Below are 14,365 nucleotides of genomic sequence, written 5' to 3' on the forward strand. Positions count from 1 at the left end.
ACCAGCGGCCGGGGCATCCACGCATACAGAGGCACGTGGAACTCCTGGTGGGTGGCCCCTTTAACTGTTTAATCTGTGACGCCTGACATCCATAAAGTGGCTCCAGGGACCCACGCCGCTCACCTCCGGCCGGTCCCTCTGAGCTGGGCCCAGCCAGCCCCTCCTCCCAAAGCCTCATTATTGGAACCTGCCCCACTGGCAACCCTACCTGAGCATCCACCACCACATGGTTGGACACCTACAATCCACCACCCATCAGCTGCCTCTAGGAGGGCAGTGCTGCTTCCAACAGCCCATAAAGGATTACACAACCAGTGGTGCAACCAAGTACTCAAAATAAGTGACACAACTGCCTGATTTCACAGATTACAACCATGAGCTCACCACCTGGTCCTGCCCTACAACCCCAGGCCATACTAGTCCCTCCTATGAGATCCACAGCCACCGCATGGTGCATGCAGCCCCCATTTTCCATGACTCCGAAGGTAGACAAAGGCCAACGGTGGGTGGAATGGCTGGACGACTTCAATAACGCTATTGCGGCGGCGGGTGAGGAAAACTCTCAGAAACTATGCAGTATGTTCTTTAACGTAGCTGGCAATGAAATCAAGAGACTCATTAAAACCATCCCCACGGCGGAGCAGCCTGATTTTGCGGCACTGGTCACAGCCCTGAACAAGAGACTTGTAAATGAGCCCAATAGAGACCACGAAAGGTACATGTTCAATCAGTGTACCCAGAGAGTTGAAGAGACAGTAGACAAATTCATCACTTGCCTGAGGATTAAAGGGGCGCACTGCCTGTTCCATGTCTTCTCGTTGGATGAAGCCATTCGCCTCAGGGTGATTGAAGGGTGCCTATCACAGACACTCAAGAAACAACTGCTCAAGAAACCTCTTTCCATTGATGAAGTCAGTGAAATGGCTAGAATCTTCTAGAGAGTGGATGTACAAGCGACCCAGATGTCAGGAAGCACCACATCCAACCAAGACAAGGGCAAGCTTATTGCAGTGTTCCAACATAGCACGCCAAGACCCGGGGACAGGAGTACTGGAGGGTGATACCAGACAGCCCCCAGAATGCAGAGGCAGTGTTACCACTGTGGGGTGGTGCTCCCCCACTCAGGGGCATGCCCTGCACTCACCTAAAGGTGTGGGAACTGCGGCAGAGAACGCCACTTCCAATCAGTCTGTAGAGAGTGCAGGCCCTTCCCCACTCCGCGCATGCCACCACCACCACAGTACCAGACGTACAATCAGGCCCCGATGAACCAGGCATACCAGATGCGTCCATTCCAGCAAGGGCTGAGATGGTACGTGACGGTGGTGGAAGTCCACTACCCTGATGATGACTCCCAAGAATCCGAGGCATACGAACAAAACCTGCAAATTTGAGATGAATACGATGGGCCACCACAGCCATGCCAAATCCATTACGTGGCAGCACCCCACTGGCTGGAGTAGGAGAGTGACCAGTACGACCAGTACACCCAAGACATATACGTAAACCTCATCATGGATGACGGAGAAGAAAGAGAGGCACCCAGAATACCAGTGGAGATATGCAGCAGACAGTTCTGCTTCCCGGTTGACTCAGGAGCCAACGCAAACATTATGGGGGAGAAAGAATTTCATCAAATACCCGACAAGCCGACACTGGCCCAAACAGTGTCCAAGATGTTCCAATGGTGAGCTGACCTCCCTATACACTCCATCGGATACTTCAGGTGCCGGCTCATTCACAGAGAATGATCCACCACCACATTCATCCATGTGATCCGAAGCCCGACCAAAGGAAGGTGTCTACTTAGTTACCTCACAGTGTCCTGCTTAGTGCTCATTGACATTCACATCCAATAAGGTGACACCATCCGTCGACTGCTCCTACAAGTGACTCAAAGGATCAAGTCTGCACCATTTGGAATGGTCATTCGCCGGGTTGCCCCATCACGAAGTACATGATTCTGAATGAATTCCTGCTCCTTAGCAAAGGACTAGGCAAGATGAAAGGTGCCCCAGTCAAATTGCACATAGACACATCAGTCTGGCCTGTCCCCCAACACCCGAGGAGAGTTGGTTTTCACCTACAATCTGCTGTGTTGAACGAGCTCAATCAGCTATTGGAGGACGGCATCATCGAACCAGCCACAGGCCCAACTCTGTGGGACTCACCCCAGGTGACTGTGCCAAAGGAAGGGGGACGCCTGAGACTCTGCGTGGACATGAGGATGGCCAACACCGTCATCTAGAGAGAACAACACCCAGGACCATGCATAGAGGACCTGATCGGCCGGCTAAACAAGGCTGTTCTCTTTTCCAAGCTTGACCTCAATCTGCGGTACCATCAGGTGGAGATTCATCCTGAATCAAGGGGCATCACCATCTTTGCAACCCATGATGACCTCTTCTGTTACAAATGCCTGAATTTTGGCATCTCATCGGCAGCCAAGATCTTCCAAGAGGCCATCAGACAGATCATCAGGCCAGTGCGGGAATCACTAAACTACATTGACGATATCCTTGTGTTTGGAAAGTCGCGTGAGGAGCCCTGCGTGCAACCTGTGCCGTCGTCCAGGGAGCGGGTCTGACACTCAATATCGACACATGCCGATTCAGCAAAACCAAGCTGTAGTTCTTTGGCCATATTTTCTCAGCAGATGGCATGACGCCCGATCTCGACAAGGTCTTCACCATCTTCAACTTCCAAGAGCCAGGCCAGGTAGCAGATGTGATATTGTTTCTGGGGATGGCAGGCCACTGTGCCAGGTATATCCCACACTATGCCACCATCACTGAGCCGCTACAGCGACTACAACAGAAGGATGTCCCTTTCGCATGGTCAGCTGAGTGCCAATCAGCGTTTGACACCAATAAACAAGCTCTGGCAGAAGCCTAGAAACTTGCATACTTTGACCCGGACTGGCACACCAAAATTGTAGTGGATGCAAGCCCAGTGGGACTAGGAGCTATAGTAGCTCAGACAAATGGGACAGATGCTCACCCCAGACACACTGTGGCCTATGCCAGCAGGGCGCTGGCCCAGCCTGAGTATGCCTACTCGCAGGCCGAGAAGGAGAGCTTGGCAGCCGTGTGGGCGTGCAAGCACTTCCACAACTTTGTGATAGGGAAAAGGATCACACTCATAACAGATCACCAAGCACTGCTGTCACTATTCGGGAACCCCAGGATCAAGATGTCCCCCAGGATTGAGCAGTTGGGCATCAGGCACCAAGAATGTGACTTCGAAATCATCCACAGGCCCGGGGGTGAGAACAACCCGGCTGACTACCTATCGAGACACCCAGGGGGCAAGCCTATGCCTAGACCCGGCGACACAGAGTACATTAACTATGTCACCTCGAACGCACTCCCACCGGCTGTCTCACTCGAGGCTGTCACTTCAGCATCAGCTGCGACCCTCCATGGGCCTGCCGATCAGCCTTACAGAGAACAACAGGTGGCGGCACTACCACTGTGCAGTGTTAAACCATCCAGGTCTGTGCAGAGAATAACTGGAAAGATTGGCCAAGGTGCACACGGAGCTGGCTGTAAAGGACAAAACGATACTCCTGACAGGGTGCAGACTTGTCATCCCAGTGACCCTTAGGTCTGAAGTTATCAAGACAGCCCACGAGGGACACCGAGGCGCAGACAACACAAAGAGGCAGCTTAGGTGTCATGTGTTGTTCCCATTTCTGGAAGCTTTGGTGGAGGAGTGGGTGAGAAACTGCATAGCGTGCCAATGCACAGCCAGGGCTGAGGCCTCGATCCCACTCCAAGCAATGCAGATCCTTGAACACCCCTGGGAAAAGGTGGCCGTGGACTTCTATGGTCCTCTCGAATCGGGAGAGTATCTGCTACTCTTCCGAGGTGAACACTCAAGATTTCCAACATCCACAGCTTTTACTCAGGTGGCAGTGATTTTTGATGAGGTCATAAATGAGTGGGGCATTCCGGACACCATCAAGTTGGATAATGGCCCACCGTTTAGTGGACATGAATTTGAAACCTTTGCAAAACATATAGGCTTCGCCCATCTGAAGATTACACCCCGCTGGCCACAAGCGTATGGGATGGCTGAGAGGTCCATGTCCTAAATTAAGAAAACCCTACAAGGGCCCGCATTGAGGGAGCTGACCCCCCACCAAGCGCTCTGTAAACCGCTGCGGGATTACTGCAACACGCTTCACGAGGCCACCAATAAGACCCCTGCAGAGTTGATGATGAAGTATCAGGTTCGCACACGCATTGTGAGACACCCGCTGAGCCAGCTATAAGCAGATCAAGAGGTCATAAGAAGAGACACTGAGCGGAAGGAAAAAGCTCGGGTGGAGGCAGATGAAAGAAGAGGAGCACGACCAAAGGAATTCCATGTAGGGGATGAGGTGCTGGTTCAGCAATCCACAGCCAGAAAGACGGACTCTTGATTTGCCCGAACCCCCTACAGGTCACCGCCATCAAAGGGACTATGGTGACCGCCGTGAACTCTGAGAAAGAGGTAACACGGAACAGGTTGTTGTTTAAACATGTTATTAAGAGAGAGCATGAGATGCCTCCACCTCCTGATCCGGACCCAGAGCCTTGGGAATCCAGGGACGATCGCCACTTGGCAGAGCTGACCGACAGTCCTGAGGCAGGTCTAAGTGGTGCCCCCATTGTCCGTCCGCAACGAACCATCAGGAAGCCACTTCGCCTTGTCGAAGAATGTTGAAGGGAAGCAAGGTCATTTGTCTGGGGGTGTTGTTAGCGTGCCTATGTCTCTTTAAGACAGAGATGTGCTCACGTGGACAGGGTCACGTGGGCCTTGATGTGGGAGGAGGGAGGAGGCTCAAAGGAGGAGCAGAGTTCAGTATTCTGTTGAACATTAATGAAGATAGACGTGCATTCTATTCCCTGGTGTGCGTCCTTATTTTGGTAGCCTGTAAGGTCGTAACAGTCACAGTTATGATCATGCGTCCTGTTGTTGCTTCAGCACATGACAGCCAATTTGTCTATTTCTTTTCCAGCTTCAGCAATATCGCTCTTCCAGGAGGGGTCGGCACAATGATCGCTATGATGGCGGCCTACACAGATCCTGCCTTCGCTGTCCCTTACACCGAGTCTTCCCTGACCTTGTATGTCGAGGACACCCTCTACGTTAGCGCCATCATACCGGACCTTGATGCTGTGTCATTCTCTATGGCAGTCACGCGCCTGTACGCCACCGGCGTCAACGATCCCAATGCAACACCGCAATACGACATCATCAACAATGGGTAAGTCCCAGAACAGGTCCCGCCATATCCCAAAGCAGAGGGCCCTTCTGACCTTAGGTCCAAGTGCCATTCCCTCCATGGGCAGACCACCCACACTTCAGACATTACAAAACTGACCAAAGTACAGCCAGTACTGCAGATTGTTTCAAAGGTTTGTTTCATAAAGGTGTAAAGTCAAGACAGTGGTGCAAGTGTGGTATTAGCAAATATGTACACTATAATGGCCATAATATGCAAAAAAATATATACATAAATAAATATCCCATATGGCATGTTATTAGTCTTATCTGGAGCCAATGCAAACATTTTCAGGAAGTCTTGGTACCATTATTATCCATTTCAGGGGGTGGGGTTCAGTCTGGTTCAGGGGCATTCCCACCCAATCAGGGAGACTCTTGGGAGTTCAGGTTGCCCGGTGCTGTGTGAAGGGCTATCCGCAACAGCGCAGAGAATGTCTTTAAACAGTGTGTACATTCTGTCATCCACACTCTGGGTTCCCAAGAGGTGTTATGGCGAGTTTGTGTAAAAATACTATTATTACCATTACTAGCGTCAGCACTAATTACAATGTAATAAGAACAGACAGCAGAAAAAGGTTAATATATATATATATACACATATATATATATATACACATATACTGACAGCAGTCCCCGTATCTGCACTTATTAGACACCACTTGTCTGCGCTTTAACCTTGCACTTGCCACCTGCTCGTTGCACTACCTGCTGTTGTTTTTATCCCGTGTTCTGCACTTTCCACTCCTCCCCTCCCCCTTGCACTTTACCCCTTCCTTCCTCCCTGCACGTGTGGGTTCTCAATGCCACTGGGCCTAGTAAGATCGTGGTTTTGTCCTCCCTTTTCCCTTCCGTTGCCTCGTCGCGCACTGAAACAATATCATATATCGTGTTGCAGTGCAGAGCTTAGTTATTGCAAACTACAGGGAGGGCAGCCTTTGAGTTATCAAGAAATCGCCGACTTGCACATTTCACACTGGATTGTCAGTGTCCCTGCAGTGAGCGCAGTGCTAGCCATCCTCTCTGATCCTGGCGTCTGCTTATAGCCTCCAATGTTAATATCCCTGCAGTGATCTCTGCAGCGTGTACCAGATTTCCACCATTAGGGGCCTTGCAGCCAATACTGCGCTGTGAAAGTGGGCTTCTCCTATAAGGACCTTTGCAGTGGTTCCATCAGTGTGAGTGGATATCTCCACAATTTGGGCTCCCTTACTCATGGCTACCATGTGAGTGATTGTTTCTTCTGGTGGGGCCCCTGCAGTTGAAATGTGAGTGGAAGTCTGGGCTCCTGCAGTGCCCGCTGTAGTGTGAGTGGGTGTTTCTTCCAGTAGGTCTCCTGCACTGACAGCTGCAGTGTGGGTGAGGGTTTCTTCCAGTAGGTCTCCTGCAGTGACCGCTGTAGTGTGAGTGTGTGTTTCTTCCAGTAGGTCTCCTGCAGTGACTGCTGCAGTGTGAGCTGTGGTCTGGTCTGCTGCGGTGACAGCTGCAGTGTGAGTGGGCGTTTCTTCCAGTAGGTCTCCTGCACTGACAGATGCAGAGTGAGTGGGTGTTTCTTCTGGTGGGGCCCCTGCAATGGCAGTTTAAGTGTGAGTGGAAGTCTGGGCTCCTGCAGTGACTGCTGCAGTGTGAGTGGGTGTTTCTTCCAGTAGCTCTTCTGCATTGACAGCTGCAGTGTGAGTTGTGGTCTGGTCTGCTGTGGTGACATCTGCAGTGTTAGGGGGTGTTTTTTCCAGTAGGTCTGCAGCAGTGACAGCTGAAGTGTGAGTGGGGGGTTTCCTCTGTTAGGACTGCAGATGTCACCACAGTAGACCTGACCACAACTCATACTGCAGCTGTCACTGCAGGAGACCTACTGGAAGAAACACCCACTCACATTACAGCGGTCACTGCAGGTGACGTACTGGAAGAAACACCCACTCACACTACAGCTGTCAATGCAGGAGACCTACTGGAAGAAACACCCACTCACACTACAGCAGTCATTGCACAAGTCCTAACAGAGGACACCCACCAATCACACTTCAGCAGTCACTGCTGCAGACCTACTGGAGGAAACACACACTCACACTGCTGATGTGACAACAGTAGACTAGACCACAACTCACACTGCAGCTGTCAATGCAGGAGACCTACTGGAAGAAACACCCACTCACTCTGCATCTGTCAGTGCAGGAGACCTCTTAGAAGAAACGCCCACTCACACTGCAGTTGTCTGGAGGGTGAGCAGCAGGGGGAATGTTGCCTTTAGATATTGGCACTGCATGTCTGAGAGCTGGACACCAGTGCATGTGCAGTGTTTTGTGGTTGCCACTGCATGTCTCGTGAGTGGGCGCTGGGAGCTGCACGGTCTCTAGGGATGGGCATTGTATATCGTAAGGGTGGGCACCAGGAGCAGTGCAGTTTTTAGGGATGGGCACTGCATGTCCGGATGGTGGGCACCAGGGGCATCTCCGTGCCCAGGGGTGGACAATGCATGTGTGGAGGGTGGGCACCAGGAGCATCTCCGTGCCCAGGGCTGGACACTGCATGAGTGGAGAGTGAGCAGCAGGGGGGTGATATCTCTAGAGATTGGCACTGCTTGTCTGAGAGCTTGGCACCAGTGTCTGTGCGATGTTTTGTGGTTGCCACTGGGCGCTGCAGACTCTAGGGATGGGCACTAGATATCATAAGGGTGGACACCAGGTGCAGTGCTATGTCAAGGTATGGACACGGCACTGCATGCCTGGAGAGTGATCAACAGGAGTAGTTCTAGGCCTAGGCATGGGCACTGCATGTCTGGGGGTGGGCACCAGTGGAATCACCGTGCCCAGGGATAGACACTACATGTCGGGAGGGTGAGCAGCAGGGGGTGGAGGGTGTTGTCACTAGAGATTGACACTACTTGTCCGAGAGCTGGGTGCCCGTGTATGTGAAGTGTTTTGTGGTTGCACTGCATGTCTCGTGAGTGGGCACTGGGAGCTGCATGGTCTCCAGGGATGGGCACTGTATAGCATAAGGGTGGCCACCAGGAGCAGTGCGGTGTTTGGGGATGGGCATTGCATATCTAATGGCCAGGTGGCACTACAGTGTCTTCTGATGGGCCCAGGATGCCTGGAGAGTAGGCACCAGGAGCAATGCTGTGTCGTGGGTGGGATGGGCACTGAACGTCCGGTGGGTGGGCAGCAAGCTCACCCCACCTGTAATCAGGGAGAGGTATCTCATGTCTGCAGGGTGGGCACCAGGTGCACTGCATGCTCTAGGGGTGGGCACTGCATATCTGGACGTGGGCGGCAGGAGCAGTGTTGTGTCTAGAGCTGGACACCGAATAGCCAGATGGCATTAGGGTGCCTTGTGATGGGCACTGGATGTCTGGAGAGTGGGCATCAGGTGCAATTTTGTAATGGGATGGGCACTGCACTTCTGGTGGGTGGGCAGTATGTTCAGGGATGGGTAGCACATGTCTGAGGGCGTCGAAGATGGAAAACGCACGCCTGTGTCTGGAGACATTATATGTATCAGAGCTCAGCGAACCCCCAGGGTCTCGTGGTGTCTATGTATGGGCATCGGTTGCCTGGAGACTGCCGGGCACCAGGGTTCTGCTGCACCTAGTCATGGGCACTGAATGTCTGCATGTAAATTCGGCTCTCTCCTCGTCCTCCTCTGCAGGTGCCCCTCTGCTGGCCTGGGTGAGTTATTGACCATTCGTAACAACGAAACTCCAACGAGGCTCGGTTTGAGATTAAAGTGTTCAAGATCACCAACTCCAACTACCTCTACCTGTTCGCCGACGTTACCATCTGTCGGGGTCAGTGTATCCCGGTAAGTACCACAGGCTCTGAGTTCCGCTGTGCGTGCAACGCTGTGTAAAGGGCCTGCGCCATTCTTGTCGATTCCCACTGTTTCCCACCCTCCCAACCTATTGAGAAAAGGCCAGTTAAAATCTCCAAAAAAGACAGAACGGCGCTATACCCCACAAAGGCCCCTTGAATAGGGTACATTAAATAATTTACACACAGTCGTTTTGGAGATAAAATAGGTCATTTTTTTGAAGTGTCAATTTACCGGTGACCCCAGCAATGCATCAGCCCTCAATAAAGCAGGCCCCGAGCAGAATCCCTGGATGGCCTCCTCCATTCCCGAAAGGTTGATACTAGTTCCCATCTGAGAAACGGAACTTTGGTTTCCTAGGGCCATTTCACAGATGAGAAATAGATGCTTCATTGTGAGTGGCTTGTTCCCATTATAGAAAGGTCCCTTTTAGCTCCCCTAGTGGTCAGTTCCTGCATAATAATGGGTTTTAGATTACTCTCGCTGAGCACGCTAGTTCCGATTAGAGAAATGACCCCTTTTGCCACTGGTGATCAAGTCCTGCATAACAATGGGTTTTAGATTATTCTGACTGAGATGGCTAGTTACCATTAGCCGAGAGGACTTTTGTGTCTCCTTGGTTTAGGGATCTGTTTCTCTAATGGGAAATAGATGTTTCATTGTGAATAGGCAAGCTCCCATTAGACGAGAGGACCCTTGTGTCTCCTTGGGTTAGTATTCTGTTTTTCTAATGGGAAATAGCTGCTTCAGTGTGAGTAGGCTAGTTCCCATTATACGAGAGGACCTTTCTGCCTCTCCAGGTTGGAAGGCCCCTTCTCTAATGGGAAATAGATGCTTCAGTGTGAGTTGACTAGTTCTCATTAGACGAGAGGACCTTTCTGCCTCTCCAGGTTGGAGAGCCTTTTCTCTAACGGGAAATAGATGCTTCAGTGTGAGTAGGCTAGTTCCCATTAGACAAGAGGACTTTTCTGCCTCTCCAGGTTGGCAGGCCCTTTCTCTAATGGGAAATAGATGCTTCAGTGTGAGTTGGCTAGTTCCCATTAGACGAGAGGACCTTTCTACCTCTCCAGGCTGGAGGTCCGTTTCTCTAATGGGAAATAGATGCTTCAGTGTGATTAGGCTTTTTCCTATTCGACAAGGGGACCTCTTGCTCTCCTGTTGATCATCAACTTGTCCCGAATGTTGTTTATTTTTTTATTGTTGCATTTTTTCGTTTACAGTAAACCATACACAACGTTAAAAACCTAGAAGAAAAGAACAAAAATCACACATATTAAGAACTAAAAACATTAAAAAGAAGCTAAAACAAACAAAAATAGAACAGTTTACAAAGCAAACATATCACTTTACACACTCTGTACATGTCACAAAATCATACATTACTTATTCCATTCTTTATATCTAATTAATTTGATACAAAATTAAAAAAGTTACTTGATGCCAAAATTAGTGAAACATTGGTACCCCACATAAATCCACACCAGAGCAAATTCGCAAACAGCTCTGTCAAGCCACCACCTTGCTCTTTGAAGCATAAGATCTGCATATTTGCAAAGTATGGACATACAGTAATCAAGTGTTCAGAGGTTCATGAGTATCTTTTCTACCAGAGGATCTTCAATAGAAATGTGTACATCGGTATATAGAGTAAACTTTCTAGTGTTTGATCCTCTTGGCAGTATGAAACTGGTTGAGTCTGAAACGCATATAAGTTGTGCAAATTTTCTCATATCGAAAGCGTTGAATACAAAGGGGTAGACGAGTGTGTAAACTTCGAGTATTCAACGTACGTTGCGTAAGAAGATACGCTGTCCAATGTCTTGCCCCAATCATCTTTGAAGAGGTTAGTCTTAACCACCCCTGGCCACTCTATCAAATAAAGCACTGAGGACCCCATTGAGTTCAGTACACCACACATCCCATTTTGGAAGGGTTTCAGGGAGATGACAGACTCTGCCTCCATCACTGTATGCAGTTCCTCATATAGCGAGTAAACAGGAGGGACAAGGATTTTCCTAAAATGGATAAGTGTCTCCATAAATACATGGCCTTCAATGAAATGAGGCACAGGTCATGTCTTATTACGGAATTAGGGACTGCCATAGACAGACACAGGGCCTCGTTTCAAAGCTTACCTTGGATACAGTTGAGTAAAGAACCCAACTCGTATAATGACATGTCGAGGCCATATAGAATTACTGTTTCAAACTTGGCAAGATAGTATCACCGTAGATGGAGCAAAGACAATTTACACATTGTATTTTGTAAAAATATGAATTGAGTGACCATGTTAGAAGCCTTCTTACAGAGGCTAGTTTTCCAGGATTCTATGGAAATCTTGTTTGTCAGCTTATACCCCAAATAGGTCACCTCTAGAACCCATGGCCCGAGTTCTAATTTTGGTTGTGTTTCCCCTAGAGAACACAAAAACATTAGATTTTGAGGCATTGGGTAGCAAGTTATTAGCCATAGCATAGTCATGAAACAGATTCAACTTGCATCTCAAGCCCCCAGGGATTCTGTCAAACAAAATAAAATCATCAGCAAAGGCCATCCAGTCCAGCTTGATGTTACAGAGCCTTGCTGGAGCAATGGATGATCCTCGCCAGATAGATTCTACATCACTCACATACATATTAAAGAGAATAGGAACTAGGGTGCATCCATGTTTACCCCCCACAAACGTTATTATAACCCGTGGCAGGGAGCCTTCCTTAGTCAAGTGAATATGAATAGAGGTGTTAGTGTGTAAAAGGGTAAGAAGTTGAACCAGCTTTCTAGGTACTTTCATTTCTAGCAATTTCTGCCACAGTCTGGATCTAATTACTCCATCAAAAACACTGGTCACATCGAGGGATGCCATAAAAACATCTCAATTCTGTGTATGATGCACTTGATGTCTCAAATGGGCTAGAATCGTAGTATTAAGGAGAGTCCCCAACTCGGCCCTAAAGCCAACCTGGAATAGACTCAGAAGACTGTGCTTTCTAACTACTAAGTGTGGGTCCCTCAAAAGAAGGATAGCAAAAACATTGCTAATCGCATCAATCAATGCGATCGGCCTGTAGTTATTTGGATTCATTACATCCCCTTTCTTTAAAATGGGTAGGATAATAGATTCGGTCCAAGAATCTGGGATGGAATGTGTTATAAATATATGATCAAACATCAGTTTCAATATGGCTGCCCAGGTCTGCAGACATTCTTTCAGGACGAAAGCAGGCATACCATAGGGGCCCGGGAGACGGGAGGGTTTAAGTTTACTAATTGCCCACAAAATGTCCTCCCTGTCCCACGGACAAGAACCCTCCTCCATGGGTCCTAATATGTCACCAGCACTGATGCTTAAATTATCCAGTAAAGAATATTTCCGCTCATAGAACTCAACCCAAGTTTGTTTCCGAATCAGGCAATCCATATCCTTCTCACCAGTACCCAGGGTCCAATTTATAATTGACCAAAATATAGTGTCTCTGCACTTACAGAGCGATTCCAAAGTGGATTGATGTCTCTGAAGACTAAACTCATTCTTAAGAGATTTCACAAGATTTTTGTGAGTATGGCAGATTTTAGTTTTAAAGGCCAAATAGACAGAATCTCCAAGAGACTGCCTTCTTAACACAGCCAGTTAGCTGCTTTTGCTGATCTTTTACTTAAAGATTCTGTCATCACCCAAATATGTTTTAATAGTAATAGGTGGACATTCACGAGTGACTTTGTTGATACCGGCCAAAAGAGCATTGTAATACAAGTTAGATTGGCCATCTGCCACACCATGGTCCTCAGGGAACAAGATGCAAGAGGACAGAGATGAAGTCAACATTTGATTCAGCTTGACTAGCAACTTTCGATTCCACTTGAGAACACTGCCCCTCTAATTTACTAAGAGTTCTATCAAGTCAGATCTAATACAAAAGGTGGAAAAAGGAAGGGCCAGGGTAAAAGAGAGAAGTAAGTAGTCACCCAAACCGTTTTTAGTATGGTTCAAGTAAGAACAATAGGACCTAAGGCCATTAGAGATGTAGAAATAATCATTCCTAGATGATAGAAGGCCTCGTTTCCATATATAACCAGGTTGAGAGTAAATGGGCAACAATCCAACAAAGACGTATCCCATTTGGAGACAAAAATAGCCCACCCCATGCTCCTTAACGCATAATGCTGCAAATAGGTACGTGTAACCTTTGCTTCATTCCACTGGGCACCCTCCTCACAGTAGGAGTTAAAAGCTCCTCCAACGATTATTCATTCCCCCCAAACCATCATTAACCTAGCTCTAAATGTCTCGGACAAACAGTTCTGGATATTCTCTACTTCAACACTCAGAGGGTGCCAATATAGGTTAACTAGTAAGACTGGTGAGTGTCCTATACCTAGGTCTACTTTAATTGCCAAAGCCATTCATTGTTAAAGACCAGTTCCCATTTAATCCCCAGATTACAGTCAATGGAAATAGCAAGCCCCCCTCTAGGTTGACCCGCTATGCTTATAATGGCCGGGCTAGTAATGACATGAAAACCTCTGAGTGAGAAATGCGATTGGAGCATTGTCTCCTGAAACAGAAAAATGCATTATAAACCCCCCTGCCTCATGGTTAGCCATACATTTAGTAAGATTCACACCTCTGCAATGTTCCAAGATAAAACCTCCATCTTGCTATTGTCATGCTTGCCCCGACCCTTGCCTAATGCTATCCAATGTTTTCAGGGCCGGTTGTAACCATGACCAATCCTGGCCATTTCCAAAGAGATTAGAGATCAAAGACAGCACGTTTCCCTTATCCCAAAGGAGCCTGATATATAGATGCCCTCAAAACCTCTTTGGATGTTAGAACAATTATTTTATGAGCCAGGAAGGTCTTAGCCTCCATACTGCTTTTCAATCCCACCCAATCGTACCCCAAAAACTCCAGATTTTCCCTCTGCCTCCACATCATTTTGGCCACTATTTCCAAATGAAGTAGCTCACCATACAGTGATTATGCATGACTGGCAAAGAAATGGCATCAATAACCTCTGATGTAATAGATCTCAAAAAAGGGATCTTTTGGAAGATGGACAGAACACTAGATGTGTTCAGCTTAGACTGTTTTCCAGATGGATTTGTGATGGCCCGTCCTACAATTTTGGAAGTAAGTTGTAAAGGCTCCTCTGCTGATGTTTGTGGGGGAAATAGGTGGGGAACATAGCTATGTCCTGACCCACCAACCCGCCTGTAGGCTGCACATGACTCCCCAACAAATCTTGTAGTTTAGATGGTCCTTGTCTATAGTTTGTAGACCCATATC

At 48.4% G+C, this 14,365-nt stretch overlaps 1 protein-coding gene and 1 long non-coding RNA gene across 6 annotated transcripts in view; one reads left to right on the top strand and one right to left on the bottom strand.

Moving 5' to 3' along the window:
• Positions 1–14,365, top strand: part of LOC138503241 (uromodulin-like) — a 99,893-nt gene that overhangs the window by 69,968 nt on the left and 15,560 nt on the right. For all 5 annotated transcript variants that reach the window (XM_069622832.1, XM_069622831.1, XM_069622834.1 and 2 more), the window contains 2 exons: positions 5,006–5,254; positions 8,917–9,069. In XM_069622832.1, the coding sequence (XP_069478933.1) occupies positions 5,006–5,254; positions 8,917–9,069 (402 nt within the window). The remainder of the gene's footprint in view (positions 1–5,005; positions 5,255–8,916; positions 9,070–14,365) is intronic.
• Positions 1–14,365, bottom strand: part of LOC138503243 (uncharacterized) — a 317,256-nt gene that overhangs the window by 54,174 nt on the left and 248,717 nt on the right. The gene's annotated exons all lie outside the window — the stretch shown is intronic.

This window comes from Ambystoma mexicanum, chromosome 11 (genome assembly GCF_040938575.1).
Source record: "Ambystoma mexicanum isolate Mex_15411 chromosome 11, UKY_AmexF1_1, whole genome shotgun sequence".
In the NCBI taxonomy this organism is placed as follows: domain Eukaryota; kingdom Metazoa; phylum Chordata; class Amphibia; order Caudata; family Ambystomatidae; genus Ambystoma; species Ambystoma mexicanum.